Genomic DNA, 23,852 nt, shown 5'->3' on the forward strand with positions numbered 1-23,852 from the left:
CTGTGATTTCCTCTCTATAAAACTTATTGTTAGACCCATCACCGCCCCATCTATATATGCCTAGGGAGGGGGAAAGATATAACACCCCCCCTTGATTTCTGATCACATTCCAAACAAGTTTTCTTAGCAAATTTTGTACACAAATTTGCCGCTTCTGCTGCATTCTGTTTTCCTATCATTTCGTTTTCTTCGGCAACTTGTTGATTTCCACATTCAATGTCTCATATGACGAGCGTGACAAAATCGCAAAGGAAAAAGAATCACGAAAACTGCAAAAAAAAAATTCCAAAAAATATTGAAAGAATTTCCAGGCTTTGGGTTTCATTATGTGAGCAATGAAACTGAAGTTATCTTATTAAGTAAATGAGTATATAGCTTGTGTTAGTCATTATAATATTTGATTCCTTAATCCCAACTTACGCAAGTCCAGTGATTAATCCTTCAATCTCTTGGCTTGGCTTGGCTTGCTGGCTCATCATTTTTATTTCCATAAATAAACACGAGATAAGCTTAAGAAGAAGCTTAAGAAGATGTGCTTCCTGAAAGGGATTCATAAATCTGAAAGTTTCTTTTGTTTGAAATGAAAAAACTTCCTAAAATTAGAAGTCATTTTCTGGCTTCTAAGTAGTAACTCACCTCAATTTGTGTTCACTTTCCCGTCATTTGAGTTTTGTTTTTTTCCATATTTTTCCGTCGTTTTTTTTATTTTTCGACTTTTGTAGGCCGAAAGGGGCCTTTCACTGGCACAGAGTTGGCTCTCTGTATGTGTGTGTCTTTATATTTACCTGTCTTCTCTTTTGTTATGTATTCGACGGCGTTATTTACTTATGTTTTTTACAAGTGCAATTGAGGTTACTTTCTATTTAAAATTAAATAAATAAGTACGTGCATGCAAATGGAGGTTTGGGGCCAGCCAACCAGCCAGCCAGCCAGCCAGGCGATCATTACGGTTTTCTTCGTTTCTCCATTCCAACGTTTATTTCTTTGGCCAAAATGTCTTTTGGCCACTCGAAAGTCTGGCGGGTCACTGAAAGAATTTCGTTTAGGTTTTTGGGAGTTCAAAAATTGTACAAAATTTTGGGATTTCTTAAAAAATCTACAAGAACTTTGGTTATTTCTTAAAAGTCAAGAACACCGCCCTTAACTTTGTTAGTTTTCACTGCCCTAACTGCCTTATATTTTATATAAACAAATATCTGTTTGTGTACTTGATTAATTTTCACCTTTACTAGCACTGGCTGGCCTGGCTTAAAGGGAGAAAATCTAAGTCTAGAAGTTCCCCTTCTTTAAGCCTGAAAAAATATTGTTTTGATATATTCCAAGATCTAAAATGAAGCAGCGGAAAAAGCGTGAAAAAGTATTTTAATAGGCTCAGGAATGCATAGATAAAAAGGCTAAGGAATGGAATGTTCTTTACTAACGAAAAATAAAGTAAATGCAATATTTAGAGACTCTTTAATAAGGAAAATCCATTGGTTATATGCAACGCCGCCTTACTTAACAGAAAGCCAATGTTTTGATCTATTTTCCAATGATTTTACGACTTATGCAGGCAGGCAGGCAGGCAGGCAGCACAGTCACCGCCACAGCTGGCGACGTGCATCAAAATCAAAATTTGCCATCATTTCTCTAGCTGTCGTGCCCTTGTTCACTCATGATTTTGTTAGTATTTTTTTGCTTTTTATTTATTTATTTTGTTAGGGGAGGAGGATGGTTTGGTGTGGTGTTTACTGTTTGTGTTTTTCGGTTTTTGGGTTTTCTTGTTGTTTTTTTGGTTTTTGTTTTTCTATTTATTTTTATAAATTGTACGATGTGTGCTATGTGCGGCCATTTGTATTACTTTGATTACTTGGCTGGCTGGCTTTCGGTTCGAAATAAATCATCGAGGTTTGCGTTTGCGTTTGCGGTCTGCATTTTGCGTGTTTCAAATACAAAAATAATAATAATAATAATGTTCTCCTTACCCACGAAGAGCAATGAGACAGCGATAACAATAATATATATCATACGTCAGCCGTTTCTATATATTCCAAATAATAATAATATTAATAATAATAATTACCATAAATATTTGTTGCTCTTCTTTGGCATTTTTCTCTTTTTCTCTGCCCGCCTTTGCATGAATGAAGAGGCAGGCCAGCGAGTGAGTGAGAATCTGTCGCGCTTTTCGCAGCAAAAAAAGAAAAGAAAGAAAAATGCAAAAACTTACCAAAACAAAATGCGAAAACATTTTGTCAAAAGTAATTTCTCAACGGGCGACCAAAACAAAATGCTAGACACTGAGAAAAATTAAGGGGGGAAGAGAGGTTGTTAAGGTTGATTTTTAGGGCTAAGATTGGAAATTGTTTGTTAAGATTTGATGGTGGGTTGGGTAGCTGGAGTAGGTGTAGTAGGTGTAGTATCTACAGTATCTGTAGTATCTGTAGAATCTGTAGAATCTGTACTATCTTTACTATCTGTAGTATCTGTAGAATCTTTACTATCTGTAGTATATGCAGTATCTATAGTATCTATAGTTTCTGTAGTAGCTGTAGTATCTGTTCTATCTGTACTACGAATACTACCCATACTACCCATACTACCTATACTACCTCTACTATCTTTACTCTCTTTACTAACTTTATCAACTTTTCTACCTATACCAACTTAACCACCCATAATACCTCTTAGATATCCCTCAATAATACCAAAGTTTTCCCTCAACATCACTCAAAAATAAATCAAAAATTCGTTCATCCCCCTTAAACCCAAAAAAACTTCTTATAAACGAAAAAAAAAATCCAATATTTTCTCTCCGTGTACTACCTATTGCCATCTCTCTTTCGCCATCATTTGTGTGGGCCGTGAAACTGCGAATAAGAGCAAGAACAGTCCGTGGACGTCGAAAGCAATTGCAAATTGTGATAAACTAGAGAAAAGGCGAAATATGGGTCATCCTCGATAGATAGAGATCTGCTTGCTGCTGGTGGGCCACTTGTTCTCTGGCTCGTTACTATTGTGAAAACCGAATGGCTATATAAATATAGCGTTTTTGTGGGCACACACAATCTAGGGAAATGAACGGGAAAAGCAGCCTGGAAAAGCAAAGTATTTTTTCTTTATAAACAAAAACAATTAACCAATCAAGCCAAGCGGAAAGCCGCCTCTAGGAGGGGTGAAAAACTACTACTAAAAGCAAATTTAGATCAAAGTTTTGGGCTTTTCAGATGCAAAAACTAAACTGGCAAAAAAAAAATATGGAAAATTCTTTGATTAAATTGCAGATTTTCATCACACTCGATACGCGAGTGTGGATGGAGAAACGTTTTCATGTTCTTGAAATAAAATTAAAAATTTCAAACAGAGACAGCGCTTAATGAAGATGATTTGTTTTGACAAGTGTCAGGATTTTCTCGTTCACAATATTATTACGAGATAATATAGTACTTGGGTATTGTAGTTGTGGTTTTTCTTCTTCTCGTTGTTGTTATTGTTGTTGTTGTTATTGTTGTTCATTTCGAGTTGTCAGAAAAGTGTCAGAATCGGAAAATTGTGACAGCAAGCACGCGGACTCTCATCTTAAATGAACTCATCCCTCCAATTTGAATTTCGAAAGCCACCAAAAGCCTAAGGAAAATAAATCAAGAAAAAACCGAAAAATTAGTTGATTTGTTGGGGTTGCCTTTTGGGTATTTGAGTAAACAGCAGATTCCATAATGTTCTCAATTAATAACAATTCTGGGTTGAGTGGTTTTATTTTTCTTTATTTAAAGAGAGATTCTTGCTGTTTTCTATTAATATTTTTTAGTAGTATTTTGTACTAGGAACTCAACTACTTGGACTTTTGCTATAAGGTGACTCTTCTTGATAAGCCTATCAGTTCCACTTGAGATTCTAATTTAGCCAGAAAACTGATCACATTTTGTTTGGAATTTTTCTGGTTAACAAGTAATTTGGTTTTATATTTTTTTTGTAAACAAAATGAGTCAGCCTTTAATGCTAAAATCTTGTTATTGGAAATTTTTAAAGACATTCTTTGGCTATTTGATAAGCTCTGCCCTAAGCCGAAAACCAAAAACCGAAAACCGGAAACTGAAACTTTCTTTTATTCCGCAGAATATATAGGAAGTGCTTTTCTGATATCAGTAAGCCTATATAAAAAATAAAAGCAAAAAATCCCAAACTTGTCAAGTTGATAAAGCAAATTGCGCATACGCCATGTGTTCAATATCCACATTGGAAGTAATTTTTTTTTATCGATTTTTAAGAGAGCCACTCCACATTTTATAGAGCAAATCAGAGTTTTTTTATATGATTATGCTAGGAAAAGGGCGAAAAGTCTATCTTACTTGACAAAACCATCTCTAGTATATAGCCAAAAAAGGGGCTTGGATAGGCAGTCAGGCAGTCAGGCAGTCAGGCGTAGGAAACCCATTAAACAGCATGCTGCGATCTTCTTTCCTCTTCCTTAAATCTAAGGCAACTTTTTAGATTAGGCCAGGCCAAACCCTGAAAAGAAAACCCAAACTGAACAGCACGTCTCAGGCTGATAAGTCTTCCTGTTTTTTTTGCCATGGCACTGCCTTGCCTTACATCAATCTAATTCACGTTTATGTGGCCACAATACGAAATGGCAAAAGGTTCTAAATATTCGCGCTCTCGGGGCACGTAATTGAATGCGAATCACTTAATTTTCTATGGATTTCTATTCATTTTTATGGCCTGACCGCAATTATACAATACATTAAAGGCCGCATTAACATTTCCGGTCCGCCCCGCTGAAACATTTTGGTTATTACAAGAAGCACACACTCGCACGTGTGCGTGTTTTGTCTTTCCGAGAGTCAACTTACAGCCCGTTTGGGGGGTGGGGTGGAAGAAAAGTTCATTAGCACCCGCCACCCCGCTTGTAAGCCCACCATCAGGCAAAGCCATTAAACCCATTAGGTAAACTCGTTTCGTGGATTTATTTTTCGGGGTCTTGGGAAAATTTCCACTACGTTTGTTGTGGTTTCTGTTTTCCAAATTGATTTTTGGAAAACTTTCATGCGAAACTAAGACCGATTGATGATGTGTGTGTCTTCAATGAAAATGTATCTCGAAGTGTATTTGTATCTGTTTTTGTATCTGTATCTGTGGCAGCACACACGCTTGCGCTGAATGCGTCGTCATTGTCGGTTTAAGTTTAGCTTGCCAGCTGCTGTTGCCATGCGCACAAAGATATGGCCATTCTTCGAAGAGTGCCCCTTTTTGTGGCATACCCTATCTAGGTAGCAGGACAGGCGGCGGCTATGAGGGACTATGTGTGACTCTATAACTATAAAGATACATTAGCTATGTATAAGATTCTTACTCAGACACAAGCAAAGTTAGCTTTTAGAGTGAGGGAAGTCTTTCAGACCTTCTTGTAAGCTTACCTAAAAGGGTATCCCAAGTTTGCCATGCTCTGCCTGAAGTTTCTTTTCAAGTTTCTCCCCCATTGTTCGGTCTTCCCTTAATGATCCGCTTCAGTTGGCTCCCCTATATACTATATAATATATATATATATATATCGCTCTTAATGTCTCGTTTCCTTGGCCTTTTCCTTTCGCTGGGATCTTTAGCTACGGAATATACACACATCTTCTTCGTTGGAATTCATTCAACTTTGGCGCGGCACATTTTGTGTGTGTTGCTGCCGCTAACTTGAATGAATATGAATGAATACGATTTTGCCACATAATGATGATGATGATAATGATGATGATGATGATGATGATAATGATGATAATGATAATGATTATTGAATAGTGATCATAATGATGAGGATGATGATGACCAAGATGATGATGATGCAGTTGATGAGTTCGGTGGCCACAAAAATAGAATGCATTTCCGTTTTGGCAAAGTGGCAAGAAAAATAGAAGAAAAATAAGAATAAGAAGAAGAAGAAGGGGGTAAAATAATTGGGAGAATGATGGGGAGGAGACGTTAGTACAGTGGAACCTGGGGGTGATTGCACACACGTACACGTGCCCACAACGATCTCAACGAACTTATCGTTGCCATTTATAAGCCCCCTCCCCCTTCCTCTTCGAAAGAAAAACTGGTTCCACGCAAATATTATCATTCCAATTTTTGATTCTGATTTCGATTCAAATTCGTAAACCAACGATTCATCGCGATTCAGTGCGGCGTCTCCATAAATCACACGCCCTAATCGACGTTGGCGATGGTGAGTGAGGGGGCGTGACTGCCGGCGAATTCATGACTTTTTTTGCATTCACGAAATTAATATTACCGAGAAATAGCAACAAATTATGGGAGATTTTTTGTTAAAGAAGTCTTCGGCGAAGCACTAGGAAAAATATTATATATCTTTATATATATATATCTTTGTAGATTCAAATATATATAACTGAATGTTAGAGGTTTTAAGACCAACTTAGATCTGCATTACTGAGCTCTTCCTAGCTTCTTGGGTTAAGCTCTTAAGTTAATGTTCGAACTTCAAGTTAACTCTCTCCCTCCGCTTTTTTTCTCTGTGTGGTGGGTGGTGTTGTTAGTGGCAGTGGCTTGAAAGGGGGCGGGTCAGGCGGTACGCACATGGAGCGGCGCTAGGCACGAACTGGTACCTGTTTTGCGAAGTCGTCATTTTGACTGCCTTTTGCTCGTCTTGAGCTTTTTTCTTTTGCTTTTTTTTTTTGATTTTGACAGACTTTTTTGTTTTATTCTTTTTTATAATTTGTATAAAATGTTTGTTGTTGTTTTTGGTTGTTTGTGAGTAATAGTAGTTGTTGTTGTTGTGGCTCATTTCATGGCATAAGCGAGAAATTGTCGGAATTCCAAGATTCATTAATGATGGCCCAGTGAAAGCGAACCAGATGATGGACTTTTCGTTTATGTAGTCTGCCTGCCCGCCTGCCTGCCTCCGCCTTTGGCTAAAAATACCAGAAAAAGTTCTTATTGAGTGTTAAAATTCACACGCAAACATGAAAGCCTTAACGAAAATAACAAAAATAATTACATTTTGGCCAAAGGCGAAGGAAAAATAACGAAATACTTGGAAAACTTTTGAGATTTTGAGAAGCAATAAATTTGATTTTTCCATTAAAAAAAAAGTTTTCATATGCCTTAAATAAGCTTAACTTTAAGACAATTTTAAACTAGATTTAAGCGGTGAAATATCAAGATCGTCTATGATGCCCTTTCAGAGTTATCTGGAAAAAAGAGGGTTTTCGAAAGGGCTAAAACCAAGGGATCACATGGCCCGGTAGATTTTTGTATATTTTTTTTTTTTTTTTGGGCATTTCGAGCAGTTACGTAGTTACTGGGGAATATTATTATCAACATGTTATCGGAACAGTTCAAGACACTTTCAAAACAAACAAAACATTTGCACAAAAGTATCAAAATTTTTGCCGTTTGTTTCGCTTCGTTTTGCCTTTAGTGAACAGACTCAGAATCGAAATTTTCCTAGCCCTTGGGAAAAGCAAGGAAAAAGGTTTCTAATGGTTTCTAATAGTTGATTAATTTTTTCTTATTATAAACTAACTTTTGTATAGCTCATACGACCCGTTGGCTGGCCATTTACACCTTATCTATGTAGGAAGCTTGTTGTTGGACAGCGCGCGGGGGCACGTGGTCATAACCTGGTCGAAGCATACTAGTGGCCTAGGTTTTATTTTTCCGTTTTCCAAAACGAAACGAAAGAGTCGGCAATAGAGTTAAAGACAGAGATGGGGGATAAAGGCAGGCGTTGAATTCGCTGTATTCCCGCTTTATCAGCGGATGATTCACTGTGTCGTCATCGCAAAAGTCGGTCTCGCTTGCGCTGTCTCTGTGGTTTTTTTTTTTTTATTTCGCTGTACTTTTTCTTGGCTCCCAGCTTGTTGTTTATCGCGCGAGCGTTTGCTAATCGCGCCATTTAGTTGGCTTTCAACTGCAAGTGCAGGCGGTTTGCAAAAAGGTTTCCCACCGTAAACGATAAACAAAAGTTTTTGTTTTGTTTTTTCAAAACTAGAAGAAAATATTTCAAGTCGCGTTTATGTCTGCAGCGGTAAAATGCATTTCTTTCTCGAAGATTTTCTGCAAGTGCATCTACTTAAGATTTGTAAGTGCCGTCGTCGTCGTCGGTTGGGAAAAGTTTGTGCTTAGTACAGGAGATACTTTCTAAACTAACTAAAAAAAACATAAACTAATCTACTGTCTTTTTCTCTCTCTCAACAGATGACAAAATGCAGCGTTGCAACCAGAATGGCAGCAGCGGCACCAACAACAACAACAGCAACGTCAATGCGACCAACAACATTAACAGTAGCAGCAGCAACAACCACAAACGCTGCCCTCAGAAATATACCAACAACAACAGCAACAACGTAGCAGCAAGTAATGGCAACATGATGGCCTACCAACAACATGCAACATCAACATTGCAGCACAATGGCAGCAAGCAGTCCACTCGCAAGAGTCGCTACAACAGCAACAAACAGCAGCAGCAGCAACAGCAGCAACATTTTGGGAATATACAAAAGCGGAATGGAATCGCTGGGTTAACCGGAAGTGAGTCCTCCCCCTCGCCACCCACATCGACTTGGCTGGAACGAGGCTACGGACACCGTTTGGCCAATTCTTCATGCATCGAAGGTGAGTTATAGAAAGATGATTAAAGTTAAGGATAAAAACTTATAGAAGGAAAGGAAAATAGTAACAAACATTGGGAAAACTTCCCAATGACTGAGTCTGGCTGAGTCACTTAACTTTGGCAACGTGTTTCTGCCATGATTTTCGATAATCTTACAAGCTTTTCGTCAGTCTTACACCATAACACTGGTATATATATATATATATATATGCTATATGCTATATGCCATGTGCAGCTGCTATATATGGGTATCGAAATAAAGACGGACCCCGCCGCCCCAGACGCTGATTCATGATTTTTCGCTTTGTTTTTAATAAAATTCCAAGCAAATCGGTCGGCATCTAAAGTGAATCACCTCTCCGTCCACGAATTTAACGTCATCGACGCTAACGGCAATGAAAACGGGAATGGGAATGGGGAATGGGGAATGGGGAATGGAATCGGAACGTGAATGGGAACGGGAACGGGTATTTTGAGAGCGTCATTGCTGGCAAACGGGAAAAGTACAGACAGATTCGAACTATATTTGTGGGTCAGTGGGTGGATAGATGGATGAATGGGCGGTGGGTGCATAGATCTGACATTAATTACGGAAATATCTAGGAATTGGAGTGGCCTTCTTGGCTAAAAACAGCCACCGTCATAGCAGTAAGAGCAGCTAAGTAAAGGTTTTTCCAAAGAATGATTCAGTATTCATAAGCAACGCCAGCTTATCAGAGATAGATATCAAATCTGAGTGCAGCTGAACCACCCTACCTTTTAACTTATTGCGTTGCCCGGGAAACTTATATAAAAGCCAACCAGTTAGCACTTGACTGAAGTGAAAAGCCCACTAGACCTGAAGCGATATCTATTTATATGGTGTCAGTGGAAAGTTCTTATCAAAGTGGGTCTATCTCTAAGTATAGCCATTCGATGGGGGTAAAACCTAGGTAACTAACTTTTCAATTAGCTGGCCAATATGCGAGCAACTTCAAGGGTAAAACTATTTTTATGACTATCACTGTTGTCCCCCCCTAGAAGCCCCTAACAGCTCCTAGCTTTGTTCAAGCAAATAAGAAAATTGCAGGAAATCTTCGCTTAAGCTTAATGGGAACCTTGTATCGGAACTATTTAAGTGGGATGGATATATAGTGGGTTATATATAGTTATAGAGAGAGAGAGAGGGAGAGATAGGGAGAGATATATAGTCGACTTTCACGACTAACTTTTTGCTTTAGAAATCAATTAAAAAACTGGGCGAATCAACGAAAACAAAAAGAAAAAATTAAATAAACAAACAAAGGCATCTCCTACGCTGCGTGTGAAAGGCAGGGCGTTTTAGGTCATAAAAATATCAACAAATTAAATACCAAATTCAAATGCTTTTGGCCAAATTTTATAATTTATGCGCAAGTTTTGGTTTTGGCCAATCAGACGTTTGAGATTGAGAAAGGTTTACTAATGCCGAAGGCTGATTCCCCATTCACTTTCCCAGACGACACTGATAGGGCAGATTTTTCGCTTTAAATTTTCCATAATTTATTTTTGGGTTCAACGAAATCAACAAAAAAAAACTTTCCAGAATCGAACATGGAACACGTTTATAGTATTTGCTATATTAGAGGAAAAGCTAAGACGCAATAGCAGAGGAGCAGCTGATTAGGGTTTAGATTTTTTCAGTTCTAAGTTCTGAGTTCTCAGTTCTCAGTTCCAAGTTCCCAGTTCGCAGTCAACTGGCGCCGTCTCTTAACCATTCGTTATTTGTTATTTGCTGTTATTTAGTGCCATATCAGGTGTACTATTGGTCGTGTAGTATCAGTTGTCGATCGATTTTGGTCAAACGATGAACTGATAATCAACATGGACCCGAACGTAAGAGGCGGCATACGTACACGTATGTGTATGTACATACTAAAGGTGCTCTTGCTCTGGGCAATCATTACATAACTTTGCTTGTTTTGTCATTCATTAGCACTTGGCTGGAAAAGGAGGGGGGGGCTGCCTTCGAGAACCGATTTCCGAGATTGCACAAACGAAATTTGCACAGCCACGTTAAGTGCCAAAAATAATACGAGAAAAACTTTTTCGATAAATAAAGAAGAGTAACGATTATGAGCAAGGACAAAGTTATGGGAAAAATATCTTCTATTAGAAGAAGTACTATAAAGATCTCTTTATGAACTTGAAAGCTGGCTTAGAGTTTAAAGCCTAAAGTTGGCCAATTAAGCCATCTTAAACTTAAGCCCAGATTAGATAATTGCCTTGGCCAAAAGGAATGGTTACACCACAGCGGCTCTAGCCCGGCATTTGGCGAATGCGTTTTTCACGCCCCACTGAATCGGATTTGAGGCTATATAAGGAGTTTATATATCTCTTCCCCTCGCCTCTTGGTCTTTCTTTCTCGAACGACTGACTCTCTGTAGGCCAGTTGCAAGCCGACTTGAACTCATTTTGGCTTGCCATTTTAAGTGGTGCCAACTAACGGGGCAGCAGCATGCCACAGTAAAACTGAGTCGTCAGATGTTACAGTAAAGCATAGAAACAAAGGAAAACTTGAAACATTATTTTTACAGATTTTTAAAAGTTGTTTTTTTTGTCGTTTAGAAAACTAAGACAAGAGCTTAGCTTTTCAGTTTTATGTTTTATAGTCCACACTGTACTTCGCAGACAGCTCTGCTGGCTGTTCGTTCGCATTATTAACCCATTAAAGACGACTGCCGCCTGAAATCTCTAGCCACAAAGACGACTTGTATAACAATCGTAAAAAGTGCTCGCAATTCCATTCCGTTTATTATTGCTCAGCTCTCGATCATCAGCCAGCCAGCCTCGTCGTCATTCGCATTACTTTGCCGATCTTTGGAATTGCTGGCAAACACATCTCCACTTAACTAACCCCCCCACCCCCCGGTGTCTGCTATGCCGCCGCTGCCGCCGGCAATAGTCAAGGTTAACGTGTTCGCCGTTTAAGCACCGGGCGTTTACCCAACGTCTGAGGAGAGTCCCCAATCCGAGTCTACAATACAAGCCAAACTTGGAGACCAAAGTTCAGCGAGGTCTTGGCATGTGAGATGATGAAGAAGCCATCGTGGGTTAAGCCTAAGGAGAAAGTTAACAAAGAAAAGGGATTTTCAGGGAAATATTAAGAAACTTTTGACTTGTCATCATCACCTAACAAAATTACACCTCTTTTGGTTATATTTTTAACCTAATCATGGGGTAGTTATCTTCATAATATTTGTACTACCTTAAGCCAAAGTTAAATACAAGGATAGTACAAGGATTAGTTAGGCATAGGTAGGTTTTCCCAGAATAATCATAATTCCTATGTACTTATCGTAATAGATAATACTAGTAACTAGTAACTAGGATTTCCAACTTGAGCCAGAGACCATAATGTTATTCTTAGAACATTTATCGCAGGGTAAATATTTTTGTACATTGTTTTTTAGAAAACACACCAACCATATAATGGTCGCATAAAGATATAAAGATTATTAATCGGGGCTATTTCGAAATGGGTTCCAGAATAAAGAAACGCCTGATAATGACAATTTACGATCGCCTGCTTAGGCCCTAAAAAGTGAGATCAGTTACTATGTATTATCTAATAATTTGATTACAACATCTAGTTAAGCCATATTTTGATTGCCTTTTTTACGACTCGCAGTTTGGGTTTTTGGCCTGGAAATTATTTTAAATCTTTGCCTTAGCTTGACCTCAATGGCCACATTTTGCATTCCCCCCCAGCTGTATATATATATATATATCTATATCTATTTGATTAATAAAACACACTAAAAGGTGACTAGAGTATGCCAAAAACTTTGGACCGACTGGTAGGGAGACGTGTTTGGTCACAATTAACTATCATCGCGTTGATGTTTACGACGAGTATTACGAGTATATTATTATGGTTATCATTTTTGTTCGTTGTCGTTTTCGTTTTTTCGTTTTTCGCTCAAAGCCAAGTTTTCGAGCTCATTAAAAATGCACAAACCAATTGCGAGACGAGTAATTTTGTTCGTTGTCTTGGGACAGGAAGTAGCTAGTGCCGGAGTGACGAAGTACTGGCCAGTACTGAGCCAGCCGAAGGTCATTTTTAAGTCGCTGGAAAATTATACTCTCAGCCTTTTTTCGACTAACTATGCTACCTGCGGGATTCTATGTAGATCTAAGACTCGAAAAAAAGATCACAAAATGGGTCACCCAATGACGTGATTTCGCTGCGAATTATTATATCATCGATTGCGTCACTACGCCAGAGCGACTGATAAAACTAAACCATATTTATGGACTTATCTAGACGTTTTCGACTGCGCAGCGATAACTAATTAAATATCAAAGTTCCACCTTCGCAAAGCTGACTAAATATATATATATATATAAAGTTTGTATATGGGGGTGATGAAGTAATTTATTACCTTCTCGTTTTCCTATCCATCAAAGGAGGAAAGGCTGCCTCTCCTTAACAGCTGTTTGCTTTGCTTTACTTTCCATCCTACAGTCAAAAGTCATAATCCTGATTTTTGGTCAAAAACCCTGAGTATTTGTTCTTTAACTTTGCCAAAGATGATTCGTATAGGGTATCTCATACCTCGTTGAGTTCGTATTTTAATTTCCAACAAAACTGCATACCCACCTTGAAAATTAAGAAAATTCCCTTTTTTTTTGGCTAATTTTCAGAATTTTAATGATTTTGTATCGAAAAATCGAAAATTTGTGAAAAATTTAAATTCCAAAAATCATTAAACCAATGATAAGGAAACTTAGTGTTGGTTGTTAGCTGCATAAAACTGTCATTGTTTTAGCTGTGCGCCTTGTTTTGGCAAAGTTGGAGCTAAGAAACGGGAAAAAAGCTGGCCTCTCTGCTGTCACCTGGCGTATACGTGATTTTGGGCGCACAAATTTCAGTTTTCTGGCCATAGCACAGCCAAAAATGGTCCAAATGAGGAATGTAATACCTCGTAGGGCTCGTAACTTGATTGCCATGATTCCCAATTGATTGGCATTCAAATCTGGGAAACTTAATTTTTGGCCCATTTTTGAAAATTTTGATGATGGTACCCCTTATCAAAAATGCGAAATTTGGGCCAAAATTGATTTTCCAAAATCGAAAATCGGGTGATAGGGGTACTTAGTATTGGTCGTTAGCAGCACAAAAAAGTCATTTATTAGGCTGTGCGTCTTGTTTTGGCCGAGCTAGAGCTAAAACCCCGCAAGAAATGTTGCAAATTTCTGTTAAAATTCGGTTTCCTGATTTTTCAGACCTTAAAACAGAGCTCGCATCAAAAAATCAGAGCAATATTGATAAAAGCAAGTATAGGGGTATTAAGTTTCGGTAGTTAGCCTTACAAAACAGTCATTCTTTTAGCTGTAGGTCTTATTTTGACAAAGTTATACCAAAAAATCTGTAAAAAATTTAAACATTTTGTCAACAAAAAGTTGTTTGACTGAAACCAAGCCTGCAAAGGCTGTAACTCATTTCCCCAATCAGCTGGCATTAAAATTTAGAAATATTATTTTCTGGAGTGATTAGGAAGGCGACTTTCGGCACTTGACTGCCATGCTCACGATCTCAAATCACAATCACAAACACAATCAGAATCAGAATGGAAATCACAAGCACAGGGCGGCGGCACAATCACAGGTGCAGAGACAATCGCGGCACTCGAGGGAACTTTTGGACGCTGTTGCCGTAGGTAACTGGAAATTGGGCAGTCGGGAATATATATACTATATTATGGTTAGCACTGGACACGCACATCTTATCACTGCCCGGTAACTAAATGTGGTTACCATTCGGAGGAGTCTAGAGGAGTCTAGACTGCAAGTTTAAATCTGTCGGAAAGTTTCAGCTTAACAGACGTCTAGTAATTGGTTTTTAAAACAATACTCAGATAGATGGGCAATCTTCTAAGTGTTTCCAATTATTATTTTGATATGCAATTTGCCTTTTGTTAGGGACTTGCGTGCTTCCATGCTCGTAATATGGCATTTAAATTTTATATTTAAATCAATTTCTACCGCCAGTCGCAGTCAAATTTCATAACACGAAAGTTTTTGTACTCTGTGTACGCGTACGCCTTATATAGTAAGTAGTATGCCCCATGGATTATCATTTGCCAGCCCCTGACACGTTAGTCTCACTTATTTAACTAAACTATCTAATCGCGGTCTCTCGAGTGTCTTTATGTTTATTCCCTTCTAAGTCTTAGTACCCTTCTAAGGTTAAGGTCTGTTCATAAAAAAAACAAAGAGATTAAATGCCCTTGGAGAGCTGCCTGGAAATGGTCTTCATAGGGTAAGACATTAATTTATGGCAAGTAATCGTAATTTTAATCTTGGTAAATGATTTACAAAGATAAGTTTCCTGTCGTTATGTTAGGGAAGTCATAAGTAGAAGGTAAATACCCTCAAAACTATGATTACTACTTAAAATTTCAATCATCAACCACATAAATTCAGCTATGTTTACGTTTTAATCGGATGTATGATGTATATTATATGCCTAACTAACTATATATATATAATATATATATTCTTAAACGATTTTCAAGGCCGTTTAGAGAGTTTGGCGCGTGCGTCGGTCGGCGATAAAGCCACATATAGAGAGCCTGTCGTAAAAACGTTTAAAAAGTAGAAAAAAACGTTTGCTGAGCTTCCGAGAGTTGTGGCCAGATCCGAAACACGCCCAAAACTGGCCACGCCTTATCTAATCGTTGACCACGCACTCAACGCCCCAAAAGATGTACAAAGTCATACGTGATGTACATACATACATCATACATACATACATACATACATACATCATACATACATACATGTAAAAAACAATAACTCAATCGCGCCCCAGCTGATATAATTTCTTCTGGCCCGATCCGTTGATGATCCCATTGGGGGTCTTTGGGTTTCCAGCTCACGTCTGGGTGCTTAGTTAGTGCTGGCCCCGGGTGTCCTTCGACTCGACGTTGAAGTCAACAAACCCACCTAGCCATATGATTTATCTATGCGCGCTTTGAAATTCAATTTTAGCCAGAGTCAGGCTGACACTTTCTGGGGCCCCAAAACAGGGCGGCTCTTCATATATATATATATATTTATATATATTGTATGGCGAGCTGAGATATAGATGAGTGTGTATCAAGGAAGTGCTTGAATGCTTTTCACTACAAGGAAGTGTTTGGCATTTCACCAATCAGCAGGCAGGCAGGCAGGAAGCAGCATGCCGATAAGAAAATGTCGTCATAGCGACGACCCCACCGAGTGACGGAGGCGACAATTGACGGAATAGGAAGACCTGACATGGTTGAGTGCGTCAATTTGAATGTATATCCTAGTTAGATAGAAGGAGGAGGGGGGGCGATTGCTATATCTACATTGATATATAGCCAGAGGTAGAGACCTATATAAATATTCATAAATTCTGGTTAAAAAGTTTCATTCAATCAAGAAGTCAAGACTTGATGGATTCTCAGCAAAATGTAAACCCCAAAAAGTTCCAAAAAGTAAATCTACCACAACAGGTCAGGCCAGCTTAGCTACCAGCTGAAAACCCCCCCTTTTTTTTAGGGGGGGGTGGGCAACTTAAAACGAGAATTAAAATGGGAATGGAAGGGAATTTGGGGGGAGCATGCATGATGAGCTAAATGCGGAAGCCGCGGCAGCATAAAGCGCTTAATAGGTAGAAATAATAATAACAGGCGGCATATAATAGTCATAATAAAAATGTTTATAATTGTAATGCGTCAACACGAGAGTCGCCACTCCTCACTAACCACAGCCCGTTCCCCTCTTTTTAAGCACGCCCGTTTGGGTGGCAACCAAATAAGCTGAATTAGCAAAAAAAAAATAAAAAATCAACAAAAAACTCGAGGTAGGAACCCCGCCGCACACATGCCTTAATTTCCAGTCATGCGTAACCTTCCCTAAATCAAATCACACTATCAAAAATTAAATACACATGTATACGTACACGGCAAGAAATGGGTAGAGGGTTTTTAGAGGTAAATTAAATTATGATTAAGAAGATCTTAAGGCTTAAAAGATCGGATTAAGAAAGAGTAAAACATAAAATAGACAATTTTTAAAACATAAAACAGCCCTGGAATGTTTCTCAGTGTAAGAATAGCGAAAGAGAGAACTACTCAAAAGCACGTGGCGTTTGTTGATAAGCATGCTGGTGTCTGTGTGTGTGTGTGTGTGTGTGCCTGGGTATTTAGTGTCTTCGATTGTGTGCGAGCGTGTGTACGTTATCAGAAATTTGAATTTCCAAACGAATATTTTATTTTATTGACAGAAATTCACGTGGTTAATTATTTAACTTCAATAAATTAGCATTAAGTTTAGGAGAGGAGGAAATTTGAATAAATTTAAGAAATTAACATAAGTTATTATTTATTTATATTTAATTTAATTTATAAACTTATCCCTTTTCACAGACAAATTCCTTGGCCAGCACAAGCACAATCCAGGACATCGCAATAGCACTAGCAGCGAGGCTACCAGCGAGGACATCGACTCCAGTCGAGAGCATCTGAACAAGGCCAAGGGACATACAAACGGTGGCAGTCGTTGCAACAATCTTACTGCAAGTGGCAACAAAAGCCGCTCCAAGCGACAGCAAAAGTCAACCGGCCAGCAGCAGCAGATTCGTAATTCCGATCAAAATGGCCAGAAGCCAGCTGCCGCTACGGTCGTGGTGGTGGGCCAGAAAACCAAACAGCCAAATAGCAAGTGGCGCCAGCAGCAGCAGCAACAGCAGCAGCAGCAGGCCAATCCCAATCAGCAGCAGAAGCGCAGCAGCAACAAGAAGTCAGGAAAATGTGCCAGCAGCAGCAGCAGCGGCGGCAGCAGCAGCAGCAGCAACATCAACAAGCACGGCGGCAACAACCAAAGGAAGACCTGCGACAGCAGCTCTTCCTCGGCCTTAAGTTCGCCCACTAGTTCGCCCACCAGCTCCCCACATGCCAATGGCAATAGGAAGCGTATCGAGCGATCTTTGATGCCGGGGGCAGCACTGGAATGGCGCCGAGAGCGGGAACGTGGTCGCCAGAATGCCAACTTCCTGGTTCCTCCACTTCGACAATACGAGCAGCTTGATCTGGATGACAGAAGTCTGGTGCAACAACTTCGACGCCATGTCATCGATCACCACCTGCTTAGGGTCTATGGCTATCCGGTGGAGTCTGTAGTCCACGAAGGCGCCATTGAGATCTTCAAGTGCCTGCCCCATATGAGTTTTGCAGCTGCACTGGCGGAAACAGCGCCGGCAGTCACGGTGATCAACTGCCATGACGGCCTGACCAACCGAGGAGCTGAGGAGGAAGTAGAGGTGGCCATCTCGAGCGACTCCGGCAACAGTTCACCGCGATCTATGGATTCGGAATCTGGCGGTGAATGGAGCGGCAGCGAATGTGAGTCCTCGAACTCCTCATCCTCATCCGCTGGCGACGCCGAACTAAGTCTGGAGCTGAAGTACTGCCAGTACGTTCAGGTGGAGCGTAGTCTGGCCAAGCCGTGTGCACGCTGCAAGCGCCACTTTTTGGTGGACGAGCTGACGGGCCAGTACTTGAACCGCGAGGAGTGCCAGTACCATTCGGGCAAGTATCAACGGTACTATGACGGCGTCTGCCACGGACGTTGGACCTGCTGCAACGAGGGCGAGGAATCCTCGCCGGGCTGCTGCCTAAGCGATCGGCATGTATGGACGGGTTCAGTGGGAGGGGTCAATGGGCCCTACTACGATTTCGTGAGGACCCAACATCGTGAATCCAACGACGAGGAGCCTGCTGTATATGCCCTGGACTGCGAGATGAGCTATACAGGTCGTGGACTGGACGTGACCAAGGTCTCCCTAGTGGCCCTCAATGGACAGCTGGTGTACGAGCACTTCGTACGGCCCGAGTGCGACATTATAGACTACAATACCCGGTATTCGGGTATTACAGAAAGGGATCTGCGTTCCGGGGCCAAGACATTGGCCGAGGTCCAAAGAGATCTCCTCGAACTGATCGCAGCGGACACGATCCTTATTGGGCACGGGCTGGATAACGATTTGCGGGCACTGCGTCTGGTGCACAACACCCTGATCGATACCTCCATTAGCTTTCCCCATTGCAGTGGATTTCCATATCGCCGGGCCCTACGTCACCTGACCAAGGTCCATCTGAAGCGGGAGATCCAGAGTGGTGATGGGACCACAGGACACAGCAGCTTCGAGGACTCACGTGCCTGTATGGAGTTAATGCTGTGGCGGATCAACCGGGAACAGGATCCCTCATGGAGCTGGGATGATTAATGAGGTGGGCTGGGGGGAGGGGGCCTGGGGGGAGGGTTATATCAAACGCAAGGGGGGTGCCAGCACAAGTACTTTTAGTTGATAAGCCAGTTAGGATCCGACTAGTTTGTACCGTATTTCAAGAAACCACAATCCTAAAATCTCAGCTGGGTCGCCCACCTGGCAATCGGTATCTAGCTATAACACCGATATATCTGATAAGTCCGTGTTATTTAGAGCCCCATTGCCAGGTGCTGGGCCAGCGTATAATATACATATATATATATATATATGCATATATATATATATATAGAAGATATCAAGTAAATCGCTAAATATCCAAAATATCCAAAATGACAAAATGGCAAGAAACAAACGAAAAAAAAAAGAGGAAAAGAAGGATAAACCAAGATTTATATGCGATGCACACCGATATATAGGGTACATTTTGTAAGCGTACATTTATAGAGAGAAAAAAAAGAAAATAGAACTTTAATCTACATATGTACATATATATAAACGTATTGTTTTTTTTTTTTTTTTATTAATATTCTTGATTAATTTCGAACCACGAGAAAATGTACTGAAGTTTTAGCTGTGATGTTTTTTTCACTTTCTCACATATATATTTACACGACAAATGGAAAATGAAAAATGAAAAATGAAAAATGAAAAATGAAAAATGATAACTAAAAGCAAACATTAAAAAATCAAACAAAAACATTAAACAAAAAGATAAATAGAAAAAATACAAAAAAATATACACAGAAGAAAGGCAATCCAAATACTTTTTAGTTTCGACCAAAACTTTCAACTAAAATCACTCCATTTATCATCCAATTTTTACCTACCACCATTAGCTTATATTTAATTTCGTTTCGTTTCGTTTCGTTTTTTAGTCCCAAAACAACCAATCATTTCTTTTATTATTTTTTACGAATAAAGCATCTCATATATACAAACGGAAGAAGCAAAGCGAAGCGTAGAGAAGAGAGTAAAGTTTAATTTTAACTACTTTATACACTAAACGTTACATAAACGTAAGTTAGTTTAATCTTCTGCGAGTATGCTTCATTTTTTCCCAAAAAAAAAAAACACAAAAAACACAAAAAAAAGAAAAAACTTTTTGATTATTTATTTAACGAATTCACGCCGCGACAAGTTCATTTGAAAATTTTTCTTTAAGCTTATAATTTTTCACATTGAACTCTCCTTCATTCTAGCCTAAGTTATACCAACCAACTTTTTTTTTCTTGGCTTTCCCTTTGGGGAAACCATCGACGCGTAATACCATTACTCCTTGATTCGATTTTGTGAAAACGAGCCAAGGAATTCTTTATTCGATAATCGATGTTCCTAGCAGCATTAGCAGCATAAGTTTCAGCACAAGTACACTGCGATTGAGCGGCTGTTTCTGTATTGAACAGAACGGAAAAGAAAAGTAATGCAAAAGCACAACGACAAATTGTAAAAGAATAAAAGAAACAATGATTTGTTTAAAACTAAATATCGCCTTTAAGGTCGGCTTCTTACTTTGGGTTTTGGTTAATTCTACATTAAATCTTCATTTCTTAAACTTTTAACTTTGATGGGAATATTTTTACATATTTTTGTTGTTCTGTATATCAAAAGCTGTTATCTCTTTTGGCATAATGGCCTATGGCCAAAGAACTGATTTTTTGAGCACCAAAATCATGTATACGTATTTCGCAGCCGAGAGCCCGGGCTTGCTGCAGTTTCTTAGCTCTAACTAACTAGCTAAACAACGACTGTTTTATGCAGCTAACTACCGAAACTTTAAACCCCTATACTTGCTTTGCTCTGATTTTTTGGTGGGAGCTCTGTTTTAAGGTCTGAAAAATCAGGAAACAGAATTTTAACAGAAATTTGCAACTTTTATTGCGGGGTTTTAGCTCTAGCTCGGTCAAAACAGGACGCACAGCCAAAATAATGACTGTTTTGTGCTGCTAACGACCAATACTAACCACCCCTATCACTCGTTTTTCGATTTTGGGTAAATCAATTTTGGCCCAAATTTCGGATTTTTGATAAAAATTTTTTTTTTTTCATACAAATTTTCAAAAAATGCCCAAAAATGAAGTTTTCCAGATTTGAATGCAAACCAATTTTGAACCATTGCAATCAAATTACGAGCCCTACGAGGTATTACATTCCCCATTTGGGCCATTTTTGACTGTGCTGTGGCAAAAAAACTGATTATTTTGTGCTCAAAATCAAGTATACGCCTGTTGGCAGCATAAGTCCCGGTTTCATTGCCGTTTCTTAGCTCTAACTTTGTCTAAACAAGCCACATAGGCAAAACAACGACAGTTTCATGCAGCTAACAATCAAAACTTTAAATCTCTATACTTGCTTATATCTATATTGTTCTTATTTTGTGGTGCGAGCTCTGATTTAATGCCTGAAAAATCTGGAAATCAATTTTTGGCAGAAATTTGCAATATTATTTTCGGGTTTTTAGCTCTAGCTCGGTCAAAACAGGACGCACAGCCAAATTAAATACTGTTTTGTGCTGCTAACGACCAATACTAACCACCCCTATCACTCGTTTTTCGATTTTGGGAAAATCAATTTTGGCCCAAATTTCGCATTTTTGATAAGGGGTACCATCATCAAAATTTTCAAAAATGGGCCAAAAATGAAGTTTCACAGATTTGAATGCGAATCAATTGGGAATCATGGCAATTAAATTACGAGCTCTACGAGGTATTATATTCCCCATTTGGACCATTTTTGACTGTGCTATGGCTAAAAAAGTGAAATTCTGGGGCCCAAAATCAAGTATACGCCTTTTTGGCAGTAGAGATCCCGGTTTTGTTGCCGTTTCTTAGCTCTAACTTTGTGAAAACAAGGTGCACAGCTAAACCATTGACCGTTTTATGCAGTTAACAACCAACACTTTAAGCCCCTATACCCACATTTTTCGAAAAATGGCCCAACTTTGGCATTTCAAACTGTGAGTGCAGTTTTGATATGAATAAGAAAACGAACTCAACGAGGTATTACATTCCATATCCTGAACATTAGCAAAGCAAAATACTGCTTGAGGATAGGAAGGGCCGGAATATGGGAGTTTATAAACATAAAATGTGCTGACTGTTTCTTTGCAGCATTATGTTCTTAGTAGTATTAGTATTCTTTGATATCAAGGGAAAGAAGGAGAAAAGTTTGGCATGACGAAAGCACTTTGATCGCGCAGATAAAATACAGACGTCAGCTGGGGAAATCTCTTGGATCTGGGCAAGTGGTAATTTCTTTTTGGGAAAATACAAAACAGTTAACAGTTAACGCTGTTAAACAATGTTAACAAGAATACCTACGCATATCTGAAGCTAATTTAGATGAATTTATTTACCTTGGGCAAACATATGGCTTGTTACTGCCTCACTATATTAGCTACTTACAGACCGCGTTACCTTAGTGCGGCGATCAAGATCAAACAGCGTGTGTTTTTCACCCGGCTGGCGATGCTCTGGCCCTGCGATGCAAGGTCAGTGGATAAGAGAGAGAGAGAGAGAGCGATCGGAAAATGCTTAAGTATCGGAAGACTTAAGATAATCCAATGCCTCAAGGGATTTTATTATGAAGATGATAAGTATCTATATCTGAATCTCAATGGTTACTATTCTTATGTTTGAGAATCAAAATCTGAGTGACTCTTAGGCACTCTCCACTGTACTATTTGTATCTGCACCTGCGGTCAACAGCTGTAATGCCAACTTGCGGAAGTGCCGCTGCGATCTGTGTGATCAGCTGAGGGTTCTTTCAAAAGTTCAAAAACTATTTGCCCAACTAAGTAATTAGCAATCAGCGAGTACTACCCTGAGATCAGGTATTTTTAGACATCTGCGTTGCTGATCGCTAATCGCTGATCGATGGTTCTATTAGCTATAAGCTATTAGATCGAAAGAAGCTATAGTAATTTGATTGTCAGCCCTAAGCCAAAAAAAGGGTTAGTTACCAGCCATTGCTGACGTCAATTTTGGCCATGTTAGCATTGAAGTGCGAAATGAAAAGCCTGCATGGGTATATATGGGTTTCGCTGCGACGGTGTGCGTGTGCAGCAGTGAAAGTAGAAAGTGATTCAAGAGCGGCAGGTTAATGATGATGCTGATGACGAAATATTCAAGCACTGAAAGAAAAAGTTGATCAGTAATTAGCTTATAAAAGTAACTCTACTTTTGGGTAGGGAAAATTAGTTAGTTTTTTTCGAAATTAAGATTTTCACCCACAGCACTTACATTGTCAGAAAATGAAACAAAATATTCAGAGCAAAAGTCAGAAAAACTACTGATCGACTTTAAATCGATTTATTTCTTGCCTTTGCTTCGTGACTGAGATGAACGAGGGGGGCCAAAGGGGGGCCAAAGGGGGCCAAAAGGGGGCTAAACGGGGGACTATTGATGATCATTTGACGGATGAAGGCGATCGACTAAATATAAATTGAACGTTCGTGTTTGGCACATTTGTGCGAGAAATCGCATCAATTGTTTTAATTGTCTGGTATATAGGGGAAGTTGGGATGTGTTGGCGATCATCTATACTATATATATATATATATATACCAGAGAGATACTATGTAGATGCGATCTATAGGTAATGCCCCGTGCACGAACCCAAAGCCCAAAACACTCGCCAGACTCGATTATGCAATCGCCGCGCTCGAGAATCTCAATCGGGAGAGTCAATATAGAAAACAAAAAAAAAAAACCAAAGATAACATCGCGCTATTGTGTGCTTTTGTGTTTGTTTTTCCTTTTTGTACAAGTAATTTCCCCCCATTTAAGGCTTTTGGCCAGACAAACAGTCGTCGACTCCCATGAGCCGCATGCAAATTTCACCTCAAACTAAAACAATTAAATGCTCGTTTTACAGTCGTTACGGCAGATGACACAATTTTAGATAACAAAAAACTGCAGTCGTATGCTATTTCAATAGCAAAACTCACGCGTTTCCAACAATAGCTAATGA

The 23,852-nt window shown here is 39.4% G+C and overlaps 1 protein-coding gene across 4 annotated transcripts in view; it reads left to right on the forward strand.

The window, feature by feature from the left end:
* LOC108104412 (myb-like protein A) overlaps nucleotides 1-20,367 on the forward strand; it is a 33,247-nt gene extending 12,880 nt beyond the window's left edge. For 3 of the 4 annotated variants that reach the window (XM_017210466.2, XM_017210462.2, XM_017210463.2), the window contains exons 2-3: nucleotides 8,188-8,604; nucleotides 17,023-20,367. In XM_017210466.2, coding sequence (XP_017065955.1) covers nucleotides 8,196-8,604; nucleotides 17,023-18,881 — 2,268 coding nt within the window. In that variant the 5' untranslated portion in view covers nucleotides 8,188-8,195 and the 3' untranslated portion in view covers nucleotides 18,882-20,367. Of the gene's footprint in view, nucleotides 1-7,783; nucleotides 8,072-8,187; nucleotides 8,605-17,022 lie in introns of those variants that run through there. The other variant, XM_017210465.2, reaches the window with a different exon arrangement.
* Nucleotides 20,368-23,852: the final 3,485 nt, after the last annotated feature.

This window comes from Drosophila eugracilis, unplaced genomic scaffold (assembly GCF_018153835.1).
Source record: "Drosophila eugracilis isolate 14026-0451.02 unplaced genomic scaffold, ASM1815383v1 contig_2167, whole genome shotgun sequence".
In the NCBI taxonomy this organism is placed as follows: domain Eukaryota; kingdom Metazoa; phylum Arthropoda; class Insecta; order Diptera; family Drosophilidae; genus Drosophila; species Drosophila eugracilis.